At 42.3% G+C, this 23,835-nt stretch overlaps 1 protein-coding gene across 2 annotated transcripts in view; it reads left to right on the forward strand.

Annotated features, from left to right (window-relative positions):
- Positions 1 to 14,450, forward strand: part of anks1b (ankyrin repeat and sterile alpha motif domain containing 1B) — a 164,032-nt gene extending 149,582 nt beyond the window's left edge. The window contains exons 22-28 of one of the 2 annotated variants that reach the window (XM_029494747.1): positions 697 to 822; positions 4,196 to 4,267; positions 6,075 to 6,161; positions 7,000 to 7,137; positions 7,245 to 7,412; positions 12,024 to 12,115; positions 13,257 to 14,450. In XM_029494747.1, the coding sequence (XP_029350607.1) occupies positions 697 to 822; positions 4,196 to 4,267; positions 6,075 to 6,161; positions 7,000 to 7,137; positions 7,245 to 7,412; positions 12,024 to 12,115; positions 13,257 to 13,305 (732 nt within the window). In that variant the 3' untranslated portion in view covers positions 13,306 to 14,450. The remainder of the gene's footprint in view (positions 1 to 696; positions 823 to 4,195; positions 4,268 to 6,074; positions 6,162 to 6,999; positions 7,138 to 7,244; positions 7,413 to 12,023; positions 12,116 to 13,256) is intronic. The other variant, XM_029494748.1, reaches the window with a different exon arrangement.
- Positions 14,451 to 23,835: the final 9,385 nt, after the last annotated feature.

The raw sequence follows: 23,835 nt of genomic DNA on the forward strand, positions 1-23,835 counted from the left end.
ACAAAAAGGAAGATTTCCAGCTGAGCCTCTCTCTGGGGTCTAAGTCTGGGGGGGAAAAAACAGGTGTAATATTGTTAAGCCGGTGGTGTTTAGTGTAGATTTGGCCGTAGACTGTTTTTAAAGGCTTATCCCCGAACAGTTTCTCCAACATCTTTGCGTAGGACTGTAACATCTTCCCTTCAGTCCTTCAGCAATTTTCCGACGGGGGATTACACACACAAGCAATCAGATATGGACTGGTAGTGTTTGGCACCGGATGTGTGCGCACCCCATGATCAGCAAATCATCTGGTTTCATCTAAGTAAGAATGAAAAGACCATGAAACAAGCTTAATTGTTATCTGTGGACATTTGAGAAGTATGCAGATAGGATTAAGGCATTTCCTTTGTTTAAAAGGTGAAAGCTCACCGGGTAAAAAAGCAGCAGCAAAGACTAAAACTGAGCTAAAGCCTGGGAGCGTTTGGAAACCAAGCATAATTCAGTCAAATTTAATTTCCTCTTGGATGTTCTCCGAATTATGTCCCTTTGAGGACATGTTCATGTTCAGTCAGGAGAGCTCTTACATTATGAACTGAAACTCAGGCCAACAAGTTATGTCAACAGGGGAGACATAGCATGAGCCTTGATGTCGTGTCCCGTCTTGTAATCTTGTCTTATCCAGTTTGTATCCTAACCTGCGTTTGGTTGTTGTTTCAGGCAGGCGAGTGGTGCGAGCCAATCACATTGCGTCCACCGAACGAGGCCACCTCGTCCACTCCGGTCCAGTACTGGCAGCATCATCCTGAGAAGCTCATCTTTCAGTCCTGTGACTACGAAGCATATGTGAGTCTTTCCTCCCGTCGTCACCGTCTTTGTGTGTTCCCATAATAATTCTGTCCATTACCGTCCTGCACCAACTAACCAGTTGGACTTCTTAGCAATCATTCCAGCTCTATTCGTTTTTAATACACAGTGAAGGTAACGGAGTGAAAGACCAGTGACCCTCAGCTTCACCTTTCTCAGTTATTCCCAGCACTTTGGTAAATTTAGACATTTTCCTGTTACATAAAACGTGTTATGTTTTCACGTTACCACGGATACAGCACTGCAGCTTTGATTGGTTACATGCTCAGCAGCCAAACTGCAGTGATTACTCAGAGCTGAAAAAAAAAAAAATAAATGCAGAAAAACAATTTTAGATGCAGATTTCATGAACACTGAGAGGGGAGTGTAACTGGGTATCTCAGAAAATGCACATTCTGAATGATTTAGAGGCACTTTGATGAAGACATGGAGTAGGTGGATTATTAAGTAAGACAGTTGGAGGGGAAGGAAAAAGAAAGATGTTGAGAGATTGAAAATTCAAGTTTGAACAAGTGGAACGGAGAGATGTGGTGCTGAAATCAAATATGAATGGAAACAAGAAAAGATGAGATGAAGCCAGTGAATAAGAGATACGTATCCAAAGAGCATATTGCCCCTCTGTTTTAAAAAAAAAAAAAAAAAAAAAAAATCTACTCATAACTCTGATAGCAACGACATGGACCTCTTAGCCTCCGACAGATGTGAAGCGGCACAGGCGGTGTATTTCTGGTCGATGGGTGGGAGCGCTCAACGGGCGGGTCACCAGGGGAAAATATGTACGTGCTTTCACAAAGCCATTTATGACATCTCTAACAGTCGCTGTCCCGGGACAGCAAGCTCCAGAAAGCTCAGAAAGTGAGATAAATGAGCAGGAGCCACCACAGAGGGGGCGGCCGAACGCTCAGCGTGAATATTGGGAAGCTGACGGATAATGGTGACCGAATAAGAATAAATAAGATGGATAAGACACTGATGAGAGGGAGAGCGAAAAGAGAGGAGTGTATTGTGTTTGTGTTAAGAGAGAAAAAGGGGGTTGGTTAGAAGCCAAAAGCACAGAATAAAGGATTTATCAGCGCTGTTCTCATTTTCATTTCAGGCTCCACACAAACAAAACCCTCTCCACCACTTTCAGCACCACCTCAGATGACATCGTAACTTTATTATGTCAGCTTTACAACCGCAGCTTGGAAATATCCGCCGAGCTTATTACAAATGCATCACCAATAAAGCCCTGCAGTCATTCTAACATCATTACCACGCTCTATATCATGAACAGCCGTTATGTCAACATTGTGCTCTATCAAAGTGATCTGGAAACTTCTGTCGACGAGCCACATTCAATACACAAAGATACAAAGCTATTCGTTTGTGACTAGTGCGGATTATGAGTTTTGGAAACCGTAAAGAATAAGGGCTTTTAACTCGTTAGCCCCTTTGTAGAGGAGTAATGATCGAATTTCTTCACTTCAAATTTTGGTCCTGAAAAGCGAAACGTGTAACTGTTTAACTGCGGTGACAGCATGGCTAGACAGTCCTGCTATATTACCAACATCTTTTTTGGATAAATATAAGATCCATAATACGTAATGTGCTAAAGAATTAAAATGCCCAGACGACCTGTTCCTGATCCACCAACAGCCATAGAAAGTCATTTATCAAGCCAAGCAATTTGCCCAAAAGGTTGTTTCCCCGTGTAATCAATCACTATCAAGTGTAATCATCTATAATCAAATGTGAGGACAATATTCAATTCTTTTATTTATTTATTTATTTTTTGTAGTCATTTAGTGTAGAGTTGCGTAAATGCTGTAAATATTTCTGTGTAATTCACTAAAAGCCTTGTTAGGGTCCCACTTAAGGGAATAAGGCCCCTTCCATAAGCAGGAAGGGCAAGAAGAGGTGGTGAATGTCACACCCATTAAGCGCTCTGATGTTGACATAAACACTGTCACCATTAGTAGCTACATTATTAAATCACATCCTGTGTGCAGAGTCCAGTCCAGGTGGAATAATCTGACAGACTCTGGTGTTCACGTCCCCTCAGGAGCTCAAGCTTGATGTAATCACTGCTGTGTGAGTCTGTGTGCATTTAATGAAGGGAGATGTAAGTACAGCTGAGTGCTTCGGGATGGGATTCATTAATTAACCACAATATCAGAAATAATGGAGTCGATATTTCTCAAAGAGAAATACACTCCAGACTATATTCTATCATTAACATTGGAAACCAACACATTTATATTTTACTTTTCCGCACTATAAAAACAAAACATTACAGCAGTATAAAACTTTACATTTTATAGCGTGTTTCTTTTTTTATTCAGAGGTAAAACTTTGTGCAGTGTTATTTCAAACAGATAGAAAGCGAAATCTGTATTCTGAAATGTCTGTTGGCTTGACTGTTTGCTCTTAAGCTCTGGGGAACTTGTTAAAACACATTGCAGAAATTTACAAAGCTAGAAAACTGCGACATTCAATTTTTCCTCCATTTTGTTGAAAATGTTCTAAAAGTCAACATGTCCCTCTTCGCTCTGTGGAGGAGTTGTGAATTGTGTTTCTTTTTCTGCTGGAATCAGGAGGGCCATGATTGGCTCTTGTCTGGCAGGGGCTCACACTGCATCAACTGGCATTTGCATAAAGTCTTTCTCCACTTTCCCCTGTAGTGTAGCTGAGAGCTTTTCAGGTCAGCGCGGCTCAGCAGAGGCTGCAGGGCTGCAGAGACGGGTCTCATCCACAATGAATAGCAGCTGTCACTGTCACAGGCTTTTGAATCTCCCACTTCATGTCCTCCACATCATTGTTGCTGAGCTCTGTGTTGTTATCAGCTGCCACAGTAGGGCTGGTGTTGTTTTCAGCCTGAGCCTATGTGATGCTGAAGACACCAGCTGTAGCAGGGACAACCACAGAGGCAGCTCTGACTGAGAGCTGCCGTCCGTCTGTGGACAGATGTGTCAAAGCTGTGGCAGATAGTGGAGGAGATTTGGAATTTATGGTTTAAAACAAAATGAACGCTGAAAGGTGTGAGGTAGGAAAAAGGTCAGAACGGGGACAGTGGGACCTTTCACTCAGGACAGTTCATTTCATCCTTGATTTTAACTTGATAACCAATAGCGGCTGAATCAGCCTCTCCACCATTAATCTGCTTCAACAAAGCACAGTCTGAATCCATCGTTCAAAAAAGGCCAAACCTTTCTGGTCCAAGCTTCCCAAACTTTGCTCCTCCCGAAGTTTGGATTCTTCACTACAATAAAAGACCAAGTCTGCTGTTGAACTACACTGAAATTGCAGGGCAGACAGATTCCTGATCTGTCAGGGAACAGATCTAAACCAGCTTCTATCTGTCTCCCCACAGTACCTGGGCTCCATGTTGGTGAAGGAACTGAGAGGGACGGAGTCCACACAAGATGCTTGTGCCAAAATGAGGGTAAACTCCAAACTTTTACATCTGCTCTGAGCAGATTTAGTCATTTTAACATAAAAATTAAGGATCATTATTTTTACCACACGTCTTGCCTTAATTTCGTAGTTCTGGCCCACCTGTTGGTACCGTTTTTATTTCACTCAGCTGCTTTATTGCTGCAAATTGGGGAAAAAGTTGTGATAAATTAAATGGTCAAAAAGGTCATCTCCAAAACTTTTGATACGAGTTTGACGTCTGAACATCAACATGAGTGCATGTGGCTGAACTTGTAGCTTTATTATACTGAGTTCTGCTGGACCTTTAAATCTAAGACAGTCTCCCAGTCTGAGTGGCTTCACACTCAGTAGAACTTGAACAAATTTATGATATCATGACTGTGGATTAAGTTGTATTGAGGGATTTATTTTTAATATCCATGCCTGAGTGGCGTCATACCCCCACAATCCCTCTCTTACCCTAAATCACCACATCCCTTCCTCTGGTATTACCTCTCTCTCTGTGCCTTTTCTTCCTGCTTCCTTTTTCATTTCTTCAATAGCTTACTTTAACACACGCTCCTTTTCTCCGCCGGCCCTCAGCTCATATCTCTCATTTTAATCCTGAGCTGCTGCAGTGTGAAGACAAGTTGTAATATTCATGAGCAGAGCTTTCCGTTCCTCTCCCCTTCACCCTCTTCTTCTCCAGTCTTCATATTTATCTGTCCACATCAGTGGACAACTTTCTCTCGTCGTCAGTCTGAAACAGCTCGGCTGCTTGTCCAGGTGCATCATATTATTCTGGCTTTTATTACCCCTCTGCCTTTACCTCCTTGCCCCTGTTCTCAGCATCCCTCTTTCATCTCCTGCTCCTTCCCTCTGCTGTAAAGGTAGATGTGGATGTTAAAATCCCAACTTCACAGCCTCTAGCTGTCAGAGGTACCAGGCAACACTGTCTTCGTCAGCTTTTTTAGAACTATCTGATCCTGACGAGGCTGAGCTGCAGCAGCAGCAACACGCTGCGAGTGGAGAGGAAAGGAAAAATAAAAAATTGACACAGATATGGAAAGGATAGCCGCCAGTGGATTCTGTGGGGGGGGGGATAAAGAAAGGGATGGATGAAGAAGTGTGATAGAAATTTGGATAGTAAGAGAAGGAAATGACGGGAGAAACTGGGATCTCTCATTTCTCTGAATATATGAAAGCTTTGACAGGTAGAATGACAGTTAGCAGGGTGATGCTGATGCTGCTGCATATCACGTGATCCATACAGAAGCACCTCACTAAATAATGAGTTCAAGTAGGTAATAAGAGAGACGTGAAGGCGCCAGAATGCAATTAAAGGGAGTGACTGAAGATAAAGTGTATGAGCCTGATATGGTTTAAAAGCTAACAGGCTTTATTGGATTTGAAGCATTACATTCAATTGGATTTAGACATTTCATTAGGAGACTTTTGTTTCTTTGTGAGGTAGCAAACAACCTTTGACCTTTGGAGATGATTTGAATTTGCTTTCTAATCATGTTAATGCTAAATTAGCTCATTTACCTCGTGTTTTTGCTACTTATTCAACAACATTAGTTTATATTTCCATAATTTTTCTGCTCCTGTTTGCAGACACAGATTAAATCTTGTAGAAAACTAAAAGGTTATTCAATTCTGTGGAATCCCATTAATCTCAGACTAATTTTAACTTTCAACAGCCTTGTGCTGAAAGTTCAATAGTGCAGCTCATTATGGCATTTTTTTCTTCTAATTCATGAGTGAATTATCTGAAAAGTCACTGCTGCCTCCCTCTTCTTTGTCTCCATCTTTCATTTTTTGTGCACTCCAAGAAGTCGACAGAACAAATGAAGAAGGTGCCAACTATTGTGCTCTCTGTGTCCTACAAAGGAGTCAAGTTCATTGACGCTACAAATAAGGTAACGCACATAGCCCGCTTCACGTGACGACGACTAAATAACACATTAAAGGTCAGGCTTTTGAACATGAGTACCAGTGACATTCAAAGGTTTGGTCAGAGTACTGATGTCTTTTTCTGCTGCCGCCTGGCTGATTTAAAACTATAGAAATCCTGATGAATGACAGCATCATCAGACATTAATTAGTAAGGAATAAATAAGATGTATGTGCAGGAAAATCAACAGCAGCCTACTCTCAGTACTTACTGTAATGTTTGTGAAGTGTGCATAAACAACTTTCAAGGTTTTAATTTTCAAAAAATGTGTCCTGAAAAAAACATCTGTATGTTCTTCTGAGACAGAAAGGGTGTTCTGTTTTTTTGTTTTTTTCATTTTCTTGTTGAATAATTTCACATAAATATAAAAATCTTTGGATACTTAGCCTACAGGAGTCCCGTATATTCTCTGTCTGCATGCATGTGGGATCTTTATCCACCTCAGGTCGGTAAAAAGTTGGCAAACCGAGAAACTATTTTATGATAATTACACGCTGCCTGCTTCCAAAAAGATAATGTATTTATGATGTCAAATAATTCACTGCACTGATGTGTGCTTTAATTAAAACAACACAGAATCTGAGTGTTTCTCAGTGATGCTACAAGAGGATAAATTCCAACTCAGTGGCTTGGTGACCGAAAACTGTCAAACCACAATTGTGTTACATTGATTATGGTTTTCTGATGTGTGAAATGAAATGAAGAATAGACCAGATTTGTTTTTCCAGAAGGTGAATAAATGGAGATAATCAACAGTCGCTCTCTCCACAGCTCAGAATCTGTGTCCTCATTTTTCTCTGCAGAACATTATAGCGGAGCATGAGATTCGTAACATCTCGTGTGCAGCTCAGGATCCAGAAGATCTGTCTACATTCGCGTACATCACCAAAGACCTCAAGTCCAGTCACCACTACTGCCACGTTTTCACTGCTTTTGATGTGGTCAGTACTCCCACGGTGTTGTGTTTACAAGCTGAAATCACACAGGACAAGTTGTATTGATGTTAGTTTCTTTCTTATCCCTGTTCACCTTCACCTCCTCTCGTCAGAACCTGGCGTATGAGATCATCCTCACTCTGGGCCAGGCCTTCGAGGTGGCCTACCAGCTGGCTCTGCAGGCCAGAAAGAGCGGCCACGGATCGTCCACGCTGCCCGAGAGCTTCGACAGCAAGCCCAGCAAACCCGTCCCCAAACCCCGCGTCAACATCCGCAAAACTGTAAGTGTTGTGACTGTTGCTCTTTCCAAGAATGATACACAAGATGATTTTAGTAAAGAACTGATGGATTCTCACCTTAAGTTCTGACGTGACTGCTCAACTTTTCAACTCCAGTTTAGCTTCTCTGTATCTCTGCTTCTTTCAAATTCTAACCCGCATTTCACCTACTAGAATCTGTCCATCCTCCTCATCCTTCTGCTCTGATCGCTGCTCCTTTACTCGTTATTTTCTGGGAATATCCTGGAATGCTCGTGTTTCAGTCTTGGCCCGTCAGATACTGTGGCAGAGTTGTAGGTGGATGTTATATCAGTTTATATCAGTCCTGCTGTCCCTTCGGCGTCTCTCACAGCAGGCAGATTTATGAGGCCTGTTTGCATTGGGCTTTGGCGAGGCGTGCTCAGCCTGTCTATCTCTGTTTGCGTGTGAGAAGATAATGCATCCTCGTGTGGAAGACTCCTGCATACTGCAGTCGTGTTTGGAAAGTCAGTGTATTGACATTTCAGTCCATCAGATCTTCATCAAAACTACTGCAGTGTGTTGGAGTTTCTGATAAGTGTAACTCTGGGTTCACAGATTCCACAAAACAACCTGCTTTTAAATTTACGTTAGTTTTTTTAGGTGGAATCCGACAAAGCAGCAGATTCAGTTCACTGCTGAGTTGTGTTAAAAAAGCCAAAATGTTTATGCTGTGAAGCAGCTTTGGTTTAGTGTTTTAGTGCTGATAATGTTAAAGGAGCGGTGGTTCGCACTGTCGCCTCACAGCAGGAAGGTTCTGGGTTGCCAGCCTTTCTATGTGGGGTGTGCACGTCCCCATGTCTGGTCCTGTGGTTTGTCTCTCTCTGTCAGCCCTGTTGTCCCGGCCTCTTCTTTAGCCGTCGCTCAAAGTCAGCTGGAATTGGCTTGTTGTTTGCATTGTCTGATCGGTCTGAGAGAACTATTCCTTCTGTGATTAACCAGTGGACTGTAAAGCTCCTGCATCTGTTTGTTCTGCTGTCTTGTGAACATTGCCCACTCTCTGTTTTCCCTACAGCAGAGTCGCTTTACCAGTTATCTTGTTTCAGTTGGCACCAAATGAAGTATTTCCACGTTATAGGCAGCACTCGCTCTGTGATATTAGATACTCGTGTCCCATATTGCAGACATGTACACCCACCCCCCCACCCCCCCGCCCCCCCCCCCTCCCCCCTCACGCGTCCTCCACAGCGCCACGGAGTCTATCTGTAAAAGCGTCAACCTCCCATTAACCCCGACAGCTTTAAAATAGTCGCACTAACCCACCAACTTCCCCACTCCGCTGACACACATCGGCTGGCACAGCAGCACGTGTGTACAAGGACCTGGTGTAGAGTTTCGGCGGCTGCTATATCAGTGTGCTTGCACCAGATTTGGGCCCATTTACATACTGTGAGTCATGGCAGAAAAGACACGCTGACGGAGGACGATCAGCGACTTTGGAGGAATGGGCTCGCTTTCTAAAGTTAGAGCAAGATGTGAGTGAGAGAGAAGGACAAAACATTAGAAAAAGAGGACACGATATTTCTGTGCGTGTGTGTTTTTTACAAATCTTGTGCGAGTCCAACATCTACAGAGATGATGGACGACAGCATGTGTGGACTCAATCTGCTGACTCGGCGACCGTTACATTAACCATTAATTGCCTTTTCTTCTCTGTGCTCATGTGTGGTGTGCAGCAGGGCAAAGATACCGCAGGATTCACTTAATATTCCTGCCACCTGCCAGCCATAATCTCCATCCTGCAGCACCTCTGAAGCCCCTGTGCAATAAAATACTGTTGTCTTGTTTCTCATCCCACAAGTATCAATTTCTCCACACCCTCTCATTATCATTTTTATGTTGTGTGTGTTATCTGAGCACATCTGCTTGTAAATCTCCCTCAACATTCACTTAACTTACGCTTATGAGTGTGAGCAGGTTGGATATGACTCTGTTGTCTTTGCTCAGCATCGGCTCGTTAGTGTAATCTGAACCGAGCTTCAAAGTGGCATAAAAATAAGATTTAAAAACTTGTATTGTAAAAATGCCAGTGGTTTGAAAATAGCTTGTTTCCAATCATGTTAATACGTCAAAACAATGAAATGCAGCCACAAGTTACCTCGACTCACTGGCAGGAAAAAAAAAAAAATCTGAGCATGAATCTGGTTTGTGAAGACGCTTTTGCAAAGTTGCCATATTCATCTTGTGTTGTTCCCATGCAGGAGTTGCTATATAAATGTGGCGTAACGTGGCCGCGTCTAGCTTGAGTTTTTTGCTGTTTTGCAGTAACGCTGCCGTGCTACGTTGCTGGGGCGATGACTTTGCTGCCATGTTGTTGCCATGGTTTTGCTTTGGTTTTGGAGCGCTGTTTCCTTTCCTTGTTGCCACGCAGCTACTCTCGCCCTCGTTGTGGTTATTGCCTTGCTGCTTTGGTGTTTTTTGGTGTTGCCAAGCAGGCCCACTTTGACCTCTATGTGACCTCTGCCCCTGTAGGTCATCATGTCCCCCTCCAGCCGCTGGTCACTGGGCCACATTTACACCCCTCACCAGCCTCCTCTCCACCCTTCTCTTCCTCCCCCTCGACTCTTCCATCCTCCTCACAAAGCTCAGTCACAGGTCCTTCACGCTTTTCCTTCTCTTATCCTTTATTTCCATATGACTTTTATTTTAGTCAAGGAGAAAGCGCTGCGTCTGTAAGTGCTTCCATTTTATTCTGTCGCTTTTTTTTCCCCCCCTCCCAACTCACTCTGCATCCCTTGTGCGTCCTGTTTGCAGTGAGTATTTGTGTCTCGTTTTCCAGTTACTACCTCTATCTCCATAACAACAGTTGGTAGCGCTTCTATTAAAAAAGACAAATGTGGCCCTACAGCCAGCCTAACAAAAAACCACAACCCGCCTCGTTTCTCTATGGCAGCAACGAATACAGAGCTCGATTTTATCACCTCAGCCAGTTTTTATGTGCCCAACTGTACAGATTCAACCTGACGGGGGATACATTTAGGCGGTAAATGTATAAATACATGGTGTATGGGGCAATAATCAGGACTTCAAAACCAGATAAATGTTTGTAGAAACACTTAAAGCCAACTCAATGCAGACAATTCTCCGCTGAACACTTTGACTGAGCCTGAAGTGTTTTTATTTCTGACTCTCACTCTTTCTCCTCCATCTACATCTTCACCTCATGAACAAGGCAGCAGAATCTTTTAAAAGTGCCATCAAAAGAGGACTGCACCACCAGAGCAGCACCCGGCACATCATTAAATTATTCAAATGTGCAATAGGCTGTCATTGCATACAGCATTTTGTCACCGTTGCTGTCGTTAGATGGTTTGCGGAGCGAATTCAGACAGCGGATGTCTCTGCTGCATCACTTCAAGTAATGCTTGTGTTCAGAAGTTCTGCAGAAAATCAAAAGAGGGTGTTGATATAGAACTTATTTAGAAGGCAAACATAATTCTGTCAGTGGCTTTTTGTGTGGGTGATGATCATGCTGGTGCTCTGCTTCTTCACAAAGCATGAGGATCCAAAGTGTGTCTGTCCTTAATCCTGCAACCCCACAACAAGATTATAAGGTTAGTGTCCAAGTGTGTGCGTGTGTGTTAGTGAGAGAGAGAGAGAGAGGAGATACAGATCTGGATTAATACCATAGGTACTTTCTGTATTGTTGCTGTAGCAGTGTGTTGAGAGAAGATAAGAGGAAACGCATTCAGACACCAACTGTGTCGTCTTACTGCGATATAAATAAAATTGATATTGTGTTAATAACACAAAGTTTATGAACAAAAATGGACATGGGCTTGTGTTTATGGGTTCACCGGGTTGTAATTGTGCTTTTTTTGTTTAGTTTCCATATTTGAGTCGAATCATTTTACCTCAAAGACTGAGTTGAATTTGACTCATTTAAGATGTGAATTTAAACTGCAAGGACAAATCTTCTCTTCCACCGTTAAACTGCAGTTCTCACAGTCAGCTCTCCCCCGTTCATTTAAAAATAAACCAATAGACTAGAGGAGCAGCTCCCTCAGCAACACAGTCCAGCTACTTGATTGGTTGCTGTAGGTTTCTTATTGAAAGCACTCCAGATTGTTTGGTGTTTTTTACCTTTTGAAGCCAGAATAGATTCGACAGACAGCCTTTGAACTTTGAAACTTTTACGATATAGAGAAGGAGAGTGCTGTAAAATACATTAGAACAGCAATCGTGCATAACTGGCAGGATCCTGTTTTTAGACATGTGAAACTAAAAGGAAGTTCTTTGTAATGTCAGATGGGGTTTGATCATGTTCTCTGATCTCCTTCCTCATGTGTGTCTCATTTCACTCTAACGTCCGACTTACTTTCCATTACATTCCTCTGCTCACCATCTCTCTTAATTTCCACTGACTATTAGCATGAAATTGTACCACTTGAGTGTGCAAATGTTCAATTTTCAAAACTGGGAAACAGCCGTTGCCATTCAAAATTTGTCAAGATGAATTGTTTGCATCCTAAGGAAATAAAAAAAAAATAAAATGTTATGTAGAGTTTTCAACATTTCAGTGTTCAGGTCTAACGGTATCATTTTCTTCACTTTTCTGTCTGCTGTCTTTTTCTTCTTTCCGTCTTTGTGTGTCAGATGGAGCAACCATCCATGGACCAAAAGGGCCACGCCAACGTACCGTGGATTGTGGAGCCGGGTCAGGAGGCCAAGAGAGGAGTCAACACCAAGTACGAGACCACTATTTTCTAACATACACCCGCCTTGTCCACTCCTGTGTGTGTGTGCCTTTCAGAGGTTTCCCTGTACCGGGGCCCCGCCCCGGAGTTGGGCTCGAGCGACGCACGCCGCCGCGTCACCTCACCGGCTGAAAAACAAAAAACAAAAAACATCCCGCCCCGCCCCCCCGTTAGCCGAGCCTGTCCACTGCATGATGACATTTGGCGCTGCGCTGTTTCTTCTTTCTCCTTGTCTCCTCTCTCTTTTCGTTTCTGCCCCCCCCTCCTTTTGGCCCAGGTCCCATCCTGCCTGCAGGGCTGGTGCATGGCCTTTGAACCCAGGTCTGTGGTGCACTTCTGTCTCCACCTGTAGGGGGAATAGTCAGCTCTGTTTTATCCACCACTTCCTGTTTGTCGGTCAGTCAGCAGTCGACCAGTTGGTTGTTCTGCTTTTTCTTTTTGCTTCCTGTTGGTTGGTGTAACCATTTGGCATCGTCTCTCTCCTTTTTTTTTTTTTTTTTTTTTTTTTTTAAATCCTCTGACTCCCTCCATTCCTGGCTCTTCTCTACATTTCAGCCCCTCCGTCCAGCTGCCCCCTGACAAACCTGCAAAGAGCTGTAACAGTGTTTTAGCTGTCGATGACGGGGGACGTTGTCTAAACAAGACAACTGGAGGAAGTTCAGATTTTTTAAACATTTTTTAATCAAAGAGGAGAGGTGATGTAGCACGGTCGAACTCTGACTCAAACTGGTTCATCCAGCAGGCTACTAGAATGTATTTCAACTTTTTGATTCTTTATATCAAATTATTTTTTGAAAATACTTACAAACTTGTGAATTTCGTTTACAACTTTAAACTTGACCTGTGACACAGGAAGATGTAGGTGACTTTTTTTTTTTTTTCCTCTTTTTTCTTTTATAGCACTTTTTTCAGCACGTGTATGTGTACATGTTCAGAGTTATTTTAACCACGGTGATTTTTTTCCTTGGCCCTGAAACTTAGTTGTAGTTGGGGAAAGAAAATCTTGTACGTAAAAGGTTTAGCATGTGGCTTGTGAGACGCATGGTGGCCATTTTGGATTTGCTGAGCAGGGGGGCCGGTGGAGAGGCGGGGTGTGAGGGCTCTCTCGATAAGTGATGTCATCTCATTGCAGGGCAATGCCGGACGCTCATGTCTATTACTGTGGAATGCAAAGAATGTAGCCAGCCCTAAACACGGACCTTGTCACACATACAATGCAAAAAGGACTACAAAGGACTACAAACATGGATGCCACTCCACAGTGTTTAAGGTTGACTACAAAAATTTTAACATCACTCATCCACATGATGCTTAACACAGTAAAGATCGGGCCAACACACACACACACACACACACACACACACACACACACACAAACAGGACTGCATCTTGACAGACGGTGGTCTGCTCTGAATGTACACTTATTTGAAAGCAGCCTCAACTTTCTGCAACTACAGCAGGATCTGTTTTATGCAGCCACATTGGGAGGCATGACGTTTGAATTTTTGGGAGGTTGCAGGTTACATCTGTTGGTAAAAGACAACGGGCTTGGTAAAGGCTCCAGTGGGCGCATGTCGATGTTGGAATGGGGTTTCGAGGACGTCTGGCTGGCTGTTCGGTCTTTTTATTTTCTTTAACGTCAGAAAAATAACACAGAGATATATGCACAAGCGTGTATGTGTGATTGGACTAGCTGCAACACACTTTACTGCAACAGGTGTGTCCTGATGACACGTGTGTCAAAACGGTCGAACCTATGTGAACAAAACTGCATCTGATGTTTAAAAAAAAAAAAAAAGTATTCTATTCATATTGCCCGACATTTTAATGTTTAATATGAGAGTATTATATTACCATGATGATTATGATTATTCTTGTGCAATTCTTGTCTACTGTTGTCTTAATGTTACATTATTTTTCTATGACATGCTGAAATGAAAAACTTGGGCTTGAAAATGACGGCCATCCTTTAAAATAAAAAATAAAAAAAAAAAAAGTATATATCTCAGACTAGATGATCATACTTACAGAGAGTTTATGTTGCAGGTGGCTAGCTGACTCCGGTCAGGTCAACCTTCCATCGTTTCTCATGGGGCTCTACTCTTATCTAGCAGATGTACTATTTTAAACGCAGTATTACTGTATTACTTGGATGAGACATTATCCAATAATAAAATGTACATAGATATTTTGCCAACTCATTGTTCATACATGTAATGTAAAAGAGAAAAGAATAAAGGATTTGCAGTACATGGCACTGGAAACAAGGTACCAAAATAAAAGTTGGAAATTAAAAAAAAAAAAAGCAAGTGGTAGACTGCAGAAGTCGTATTTTGAGTGAAAACTGAAACTGGGTTATTAGGTGACATCACTGCTGACCAACTATTGTACATAGGCTTGGGCTTCCAGCACAATGATTTTTGTAATTTTGGCCATTATTTATATCCTTGTAAAGCACATGGAATAAAATATGACTTGTACAACCATTATTTATCCTTGAGATAAAGTCGTCGTCAGCTAATTTCTTTTCCCTGCCACGACATAAAATATTGTACACTACAGTTTGATCGCAGTCATTTAGGGGATCTATGCAGGTTTGAAAAGATAATTACAGTTTATCACAATTTGTCTTATTTTGGCCATTTGACCATCATGTTTATCAGTAACAATAGAATTGGATTAGCAAAGAAAAGTATTTATCCTCATGCTTGACAAATCAAATAATTGTTATACGTCTACATTAAAACATTTCATTTGGAGATCAAATCTAAAGGGAGCACATCAAATGTTGCTACTCATTACTTTCTAAACATAATTTGACTGTTTACCATGTTTTCTAATTTTGTTATTGGTGGTCTGTCCTGCAATAATGAATTTCTTAAATGCCTACATTTGTCACATTCATAAATAATTCTATATTTAAGGTCGACTGCAATCCAATGAAAAGTGATTGTGAGCTAATTTATCCATAGCAAATATAAATGTCGCGTCAATACCACATATTTAATTAGATTTTTTGTGTGTTTCGAAACGTTTCCAGTTTTTTGGCATTGAGCTCGGTTAATGGATCTGTAGTGTATTGAGCTCAAGTTGTTATACTTCTCCCCTAAAGTTGTTTTTGGCCATGTGGGAAGTTCTCTCACAGACTCTTGTGTGTGATTTACACCCACAGGTTGTGAGAGTAACTGAGGCTACAGAGCATTCGCATCAAAAGTCATTAGTGATGCACAAATTTGATGTCGACGGTCCAAAATGTGTGAAGTTTCTCTTGATCAGCGTGTTTACACAGACAACTAAAGCTGGACTTTTTCATTATTTCAATCTAAGCGTTTACTGTTTGAGCACCTAATCAGGCCAAAAGAAGGGAGCGAAGAAAAGGAAATAATTGGTTAAAGTGGCCGCCCTAAATCTGCTGTTTCTAATTTCTCAAATCAGTTCTATAAAAAAAAAAAAACAAACTGAAAAACATTCATAATTAAGTTATTATTATTATTATTATTAGGTTGAGCACAATAAAAATAAATAAAGCATCTTAAACCAGACAAAAGGTGATAATGAGTACAAAATGTGACTTACTGCAGCTGAACAGTTTGGACTTCAGGAGTTCATCGACTCAGACGGGGAGGTCGCCATCGGGTCAGCAGTTCTGCCTTCTCATTTGGTCCATCAGTTTCCTCCGCTGACCTCCAGCCGGCTCCGCTGACGCTTCGATATTGCGGAGATGACATACAAGGCTGTAGTGTTGCCAGTTTCCATGGTGATCAAATCGCTGCAGTTCGACCCACGACCCTGTATGGATGTAGAAAAAGCAACATTCATTGGCACGGCAACGATAAACAGACAGGAAGCTGTCAAAGCAGCCAGTTGACTGACAGAAAAGACTTCCGTGTGCGACTGTGCAGAAAAACAAGATCTGTCTGAAGAAGTGACAAACCTCACTGTCTAAACCAACCACACAATCGACAACACTAACAGACTGATGGAGTGTGTTTCCAAATTCAGATTAGATGAAGTATAAAGTTTTTTTCTACATCAATTCGAACAGATTCATCATTCGCAGCACATTTAACACATCAGCCATTAAAACTACTCTTCTCTCTTTCAGCTTCTTAAATCAGACACTGAAGCAGGTGCGGGTGACGCACAACTTTATCTTAACACAAATATCTGAATGAAATGTTAAAGGCGTTTAAACTTCAGATGAAGGCTCGCGTATGAACATCAGTCAGCGACAAACATGAGCTGACTGAAGAGAAATGTTTATGCAATGAAAAGCTACCAAACAAAGCTCCGAGACAAACAGGTTCTGTTCTGTTCTGTTCTCTCCCGTCTGGATTTCACTGACTGAGCTCTCGGCCATGAAACAAACCCAAACGTGTTCAGTGTTTCAGTTAAAAAGGATCTACAGCAGCGACTGGTATAGGTCAACAAAAAGCTATCTGCAGAAAAATTCAGGTAATGTGGACATTCAATTTAAAGGTCAGCACAGACATCTTCGGCAAAGTCACGCCGAAAAGGTCTCGAAGGAAACAACTGAATCAATTAAGTGATTAATGTTCAAAATAAAATGCATTTTTTTCTCCTCTTAGCTCGGCCCATGAGGGGTCTGCTTTCTCAGACATGAGAAGGTGATACATTTTCTTCACAGCTCAAGTCACTGATACTCATGTTTGGGATTGGAAAGGGAACAGGACATGTTTAAAAACGTTAACACGCATGCTGGCTCATAAATACAGTATCCTCCAAGTTATTAAAAGATTTACAGCCCCGGCAGCTCCTTTACACACCATCCCCATCTCTCTCTGAGCCCTATAAACCTGAATTTAAAAAAACGGAGCGTGTGGCAGGAAGGATGAGCGCCTGTGGTTGACTGTCCATTAAACTACAGCAGATTGACATTTACAGTGAGCATCTGAAAGGCTGAACAAGCATTTGTCGTGAGCCATAAACCTCCGGATGAAGAGGCCCACAATCTGCAGCCGATAGAAGAGACCGCTGGGCTGTGTTTGGATATTGGAGGAGGAAAATGACAAAAGCTTTTATTGTTTGTAAAGAGCAGAGCTCTGTGGGATGAGCGGAAGGTAATTTCAGACATTATGTCTGGGCGATTAGACCAGAACTGAGGAGCGGTCCGGTGGCTGCTGTATTTAGGCAGCTCAATTTTATTTCTAGTGTTGGCAGCGGTGGAGGCGGAGGACTTAAAGCACAAAGCAGGACAATGAGGAGAGAATAATGTCAGCAGGCAGGAGTACACAGAGGACTGCTGCAGAGTTCCAGCCACATGAAAAGAAAATAAACTCAAAATGGCAAGATGCTGGTTTGTTAACGGACACTAATTAGATTTCTTTCCCGTCTGCAGTTAAGTTAAAGACAGGAAGAGTGCAAGCTTTGTTTCACCGTCTGCTTCCGTGACTGCAGGAGAGGGCCCAAGTTCCAGATGGTGTGAACTGCTCACGGCTACAACAACAACAACAAAAACAACAACATCGTCTGGCATTCATTCAGTACGGACAACTCCAACCAGAGAGCTCGCACACTCATTTGGGACAAAAAAAAAAATGGCCTATGATCACATTTAGCCCGTGAACAAAGCAAAATCCTCAGATAAACGCCTCAAACATATGCAGGGCCAAGGAACGGGACGAGGATCTGCACAGAGAACCTGATTTACATAAAGACAATTAGCTGCTTTTGGTAAATGACTGGCTCAACAACACACTTTCCTGCACCTGACAGATGTTTTGTAGCGCTTATATTATCATAATCTACTGAAAGAGTCCGACATATAAACTGACTGGGAAGTGGATGATGGAGGAATAAACAGCCTCTGCAAAGGACTTTAACAAAAAAGTACACACACACACACACACACACACACACACAGCTGGTCTTGATGTGCAACTTGATAAATCTGGACTCAGAGCCTTTAGGTTTTGGCCAGCTCACCTCTCTCTCTGGAAGAGACAGACTCTGGCAGATTTTATCTTTGTTGGGTGAAAAGAGTTTGGACAAAACACACCTGAGCTGTCCTCAACAGAAACACAAAGACTGAAAATAGGAAATAATCACTTGAAGCATCGCTGCAAGCAGCTACACTTGGCCAACACCGAGTCCCGTCCTTTAGAACAACATGTACCAACACCGTGTGACTTTAGACTGAAAACAAACGCCAGCGAGCGATAAATTATGATATTCTTCTATACTGTCAGAGATATTGGCACAAAGTGATGTTCATTTATGCAGAGTTATACACAGAGACAGACATGGCTGGGCTCCACAGCCCAACAACCTCCAGGAGATGCCCCAGTGCCCAGATGCTTCATTTAAACCCAGCAGAACTGGAACACAGAGTCTGAGGTCAGCAATAGACGAAAGAGAATGAGATCTGACAGAACTGCGAAAACCTCAGATGAAGTATTTTACATAACTACATTCTGCTACATTTAATTTAGCTGAACGCAAAGCAGAGATGTTTCTACGAGGTAGCTGGCGTTAAAGCATGTGGGAGAGCTCTGCGTAGATTTACCCCAGAAAACAAAAACTACAACCAGCGTGACGCCGATAAGAGCTGACTGGCTCTCAGTAGTCGTCCTGTAGCCGAGTTTGATGTCTGTTCCCAGAACACCTAAAGCTGAGGAGACGCTCCAGGCTCATAGCTAGTCGTCTTCCTGCAGTCAACCAAAATGACAGCGGCGAAGTCAAGCCGTCACACAAAGCTGCTTATGTCAGCTTCCCCGTACACAAGAATCAGCAAGGCAGAGATCACAAAGCCATCTCTCCTTCGTGCAGAGTAAAATTAAGAAAACAGGAGATCAGTCTTAACACCAAGAGAGGGAAGTGTAAAAGCTTAAACTGCACTGGGACAGATATTTATAAAATACATGGAATTAACTCAAACAGATACACATTTTGTGAACCGGCCTCAGCTCGACACCTTTCTTTGCCTGTCGGCTGACCACACAGCTGACTTTACTCATGAAGCTGCTTGCTCAGGCTTCGCTGAATAGACAGCAGCTCTTCTCAGAACGGACCCGTTAAGGCCAAGTTAAGCCATCTGTTGCCATATTTAAAAAAAAAAAAATAAATAAAAATCACATGGCATGACATCACCAATGAGTCAACTTTATGTCCAGGTGATGCTACAAATGAATGAACAAATGTTTTGTTTGTGGAAGAGAAGCAGATAAACTGCACGAACGCACGGACACAGAAGCGACACAGACCACGAGCCCACACAGCTCATCAGCCTGCTCCAGATCTGTCTGCCTTCATTCGAGCTCGGAAGCTGGAGCACTAATTGTTTGGGACAACTGATGTTTAATGCTAAATGGTGCGAGAGCACTGGCACAAGTTAACACAATCATGTCCTCTCTACAAAGCCCCGTAAGAGACCTAAAATTCCTTCCACACTATAATACAACAAAAACTGAAAAGGACCCCTAAATAAATAATAGCTGACTAAACAGAGAAACTAAAACAGCACCATCTAATCTCTGTACCATAAAAACCAGCTCATATCAGTGCTGATTTATTTATGGACACACAATATGACATAAAATTCAAGACCTGAGTGTAAATAACCCGAGTCAGACTCAGACTCTGTAACAGCAGCAGCAGACATGCTCCGGCCTCTCACCTTCCACACGTCCAGTAAAAAGCTTTACAACGTGCTGCTGCACTCATGAGAAGTCTGCCAGAGAGTGGAGTCGCTCCAACGAGACTCTTATGGCACCAAGAACAGAAGCTTGGCTCTGCTCATGCTGGCCTTCCAAATAATTAGAATTAAATGTCCCACGACCGCAGGAGATTTATTCTAAACTGAGAAAACCACCGTTGGTTCAGGCGAAGTCCTTGTCAGCATGAGACATCGCACAGAAAATAACTTTAACCCTTAAACGCACATGAATGGTCTTTAAGATCCAAGACTACAGAACAGCTCAATTATTTCATACATTTCAATAAATTAAGCTCATAAATTATTTGTTGGAACTCTCCTCGGTTTGCAGGACAGAAGTTTCTGTTCCAAAAAATTCTGAATAATGGATATTTTTCCTCAATGACCTTTACTTTGAAGGCAAACGAATGCTGACATGAGGATTTGAATTGAATAGCCAGTTTCATTTTGGATCCAATTCTGAGAACAAAACTTGGATTCACACCAACTCTAATGAATCTCCAGGCTAATCTTTCCTCGCTCTTTGTTTATCTTTATTAGTAACGATCTTAATATTGAAAACAAGTTTGCAGATTCCCATGCATTAAACTTTTCATTATATTATACTTAATGTTGCTCAGTCTGCGCTATATAAAAAACCCACAGGATGTAGAAACAGGATTTCAAGGTTAAATTTGATTTGTATTTTTCAGACTTATTTCTGCATGCACAATTTGAAGCGAAACTGTTCACATTTGTTGGGTTTCCAGTGACTCATAATTCAATCTGACACTCGCTCATCCTTCAGTTTCTCATCATAATGACTTCAGAGACTTAAATCAAACATTTTTTTTTAATCCATCCCCTCAGATCTCTTCATATATAACTGATGAAGAGCTTAAAAATTAGGATTTGATATTAGATTAAAAGTGCTGCTGAACTCTCGGTGCCCTGCACTTTTCCCTGCTAACGTGAATCTTCGCAGGTACACAACATGTTTCAGGAATTAAGCTCTGCCTGGAGCGGTTTGTGTGTGCACGGGCATTTAGAGTTTATCTGTCTACAGCAGCACCTCGCGTCATCCCAAAAACTGCAACTGTTAACATTTGGATGATTAACGGTGTGACTGAAGAGACAGAAGGATCACGACGGGGACAAACGAACCGTCAGGAGAACAGTTTGGTTGTCTTCTTTAAGAGCACGCTGTTTCATTTCTGACTCAAATAGCTGCAGAGACGGTTTCTCTGAAAAACTGTCCAAAGGTGAAAATGCATCATAAACAGGCTGGTTGAAGTGCCCTCGAGCAAGACATCTACTCACTGCTGCTTTCACGACGTTTCAGCCAACACTCTCAGCAAACAGGAGGCTTAAATTAGGACTGAAAGGGACTCAATCCAAATACGCCAGTCAGCCATGTTAAGACCTCCACTGATATACAACTGTAGATTTGCCTCAGCAGGCCATGATTCCTACAGAAGGAGCCTAGATAAGATTTGATTCATATTATTTTATGATTTCATTTTGCATGTTGTCAAAGTACACAACTTTTATTCACATTCTTCTTGGTTGTGATCTTATTTTATGACCCAAGTTCAACTGAATCTGCCACGATGAGAGACAAACCCATCTATGGTCTCAGCAGTTAATAAAACAGCTTTATATATTTTAAATGCTGGAACCTGTGCTGCGTGTCCTTCCACTCTCTCTCTGCCTCACTTCCACTTCCTGTCTCAACAAAAGGCATAGAAAGCTAAAAAATAAATATTATAATAAAGCTAGATGGATGAAGGAAAGGTGTGCCACCTCTCCCTCTCCTTCCTGTGGGGCGTCTGCGTGGGTGCTGCTGGTCTGACTGGGTGAGCTGCAGGACGAGGTGAGCCGCGGGTGACCGCAGCATCTGCTCATCTTGGCCCTCCTTCCATTTCAACCACACCTATCAGGCTCATAACTATTCACACAACGTCAAAGAGAGATTTCTCAGCCCCGCTAGCTTGTCTCCTACATCAGTCCAAACCATCTGGGCAGATGGTGGCGGGAAGGTGAAACAACGAAAGAGAAATGGGAAACGGACCAACGTGGAATGAGATCTGGCTCTCAGCCCTCTGGCTCAATGAGGGAAAGCAATAAAGGTGGCCTGCAGCTGAGCCAACAGCTGACAGGAACAGGAACCAATGTTTGGCCAAGGTCAGGAGCAGCAACACACATCCACATGGGGTGAGCTGTAGCAGTAAAACACAGCCAAAACACACAGGGGGGTGATGATGTTGTGACCTGCCCCTGGGGGGGGGTTCAGTGTGTTGAGTCAGGTATGGATGGGCTGGAACCCAGAGAGTCCGAAAATCAGACCACACACAAGATCATTCATTTATTCAGTTTAACCTGTATGGACTCCAAAAGGAGATTTTTTTTTTTGTCTGTCCATATTACCGGAAAAATCTGCTCCAACCTCTGCCATGCACAGACAGTTCCACATCTTATCACCGTCACCTGAAAATCTGCACGCTGCAAAGTGACAAATTAATGAGAGGAAAGAGGCAGACCAAAGAAACTGAGCAGATAGTTATAAGAACAAAATGCAAAATGTCGACAGAAGTCGGAGGGGAGCCCAGAACCTTTTTTAAAGCACCTGGAACGGCACATGCAGCTGCAGACCCCTAACTGGGAAGCAATAAAGGTTTAAATGTCAGCTTGGCATTAGTCTACTCTTCTATACACACACACTGCTGCTAAATCAGACTAATTAGGCTCATAGGCCTATGAACTTTACCTTTTAGATGGCTTTTTGAAGCAGATGCTTTTATCCAGGGTGTGTTTTGCAATCTGAATATTCCAAATTAATTCATGACTATCTGTCAGTGACTTTGTTTTTCATTTTAGACTTTAGCTTTGTCTAAAGCAACACTCTCGAGGAGAAAATCCATGAAATCTTACTCAGATGATATGATACAAAACAAAACAATACATGACTCATCAGGGGACGGGGAAAATGTATTTTAATTTAGCTGCTTTCAAAAATGGACTGCAAACAGGAACTTATCTGGGTGATTACCAAGAGGTGCTGCATGAGAGCATTAATTTCTGATTCAGACACCGTACAGTGTCTGATTGACCCCACACGTGAAGAGAGCTGGTCACACATAAACATAAATATCTGAGACTGAGGAAATATATTCATCTACACAAAGACACCAATTAAAATATCTAATTTTAGTGACAGTGGGATCAGGGAACTTCTGCCAATTTGGAAAATATGATATTCAAGAACAGATCAAATCTATGCTCCTCTGTCTCCTTCACCTAAAACAAAGTGAGTATGTCCAGCAGCTGAGCCTCTTGTTGGATGATACGCCTGAAAGGACAAGTCTGGATGGTGTTCGGACTCGATTCCTTCAGACAGTGTCGAGAGGTCACATGAAAAAGAGTCAGCAGTATGTGTAGACACTCAGACAGCCAGATAACTGTAATTAGTTCAGCAGCAAAGATTAATTAAGGAGCACAGAGCAGAATTAATGAGGTTAGTGCACACCTCAACCGCACTTTATAAACGTCACACCACTGGAGACTGTGCAAACTCACACAGTGGTGGAGATGTACAAAAAGAATCCAATAAGTTATTTAAAAAAAAAAAAAAAAAAAAAAAGGCCACAAGACATCTTTTTCCACAAAAATGCACTCAGGAGAAGAAAGATTTTTGAAATCACATCCAGATGAAACCAAAATAAAACCTGATGCTGGAAACTAATCCTCCACCTCAAGGCCTGAAAGGATCAGTTGTGTTTAACTGTCACTGGAAGGCAAAAGGATCATAGCTAATTATCTGAAAGCCGCCTGCACAGGTGGGAAGGTGTAAAAGATGAGATCAGCAACCATTTAAGATGCTCATTCTCCCACATGGCCCCAAGGCTAACTGCTAAGCTTTCTATACACTGATGCTAATGTGTGTAATCACAACACAAGAAAAAACCTGCTGCAGACATCCAAACCAGCACAACTGTTTCTCTGTTCTCTTTGAAATCCTGGAAGCTTCCAGTTCAGTATTTACAGCCCGATAAATGAG

Source organism: Echeneis naucrates, chromosome 23 (assembly GCF_900963305.1).
Source record: "Echeneis naucrates chromosome 23, fEcheNa1.1, whole genome shotgun sequence".
Classification (NCBI taxonomy): Eukaryota; Metazoa; Chordata; class Actinopteri; order Carangiformes; family Echeneidae; genus Echeneis; species Echeneis naucrates.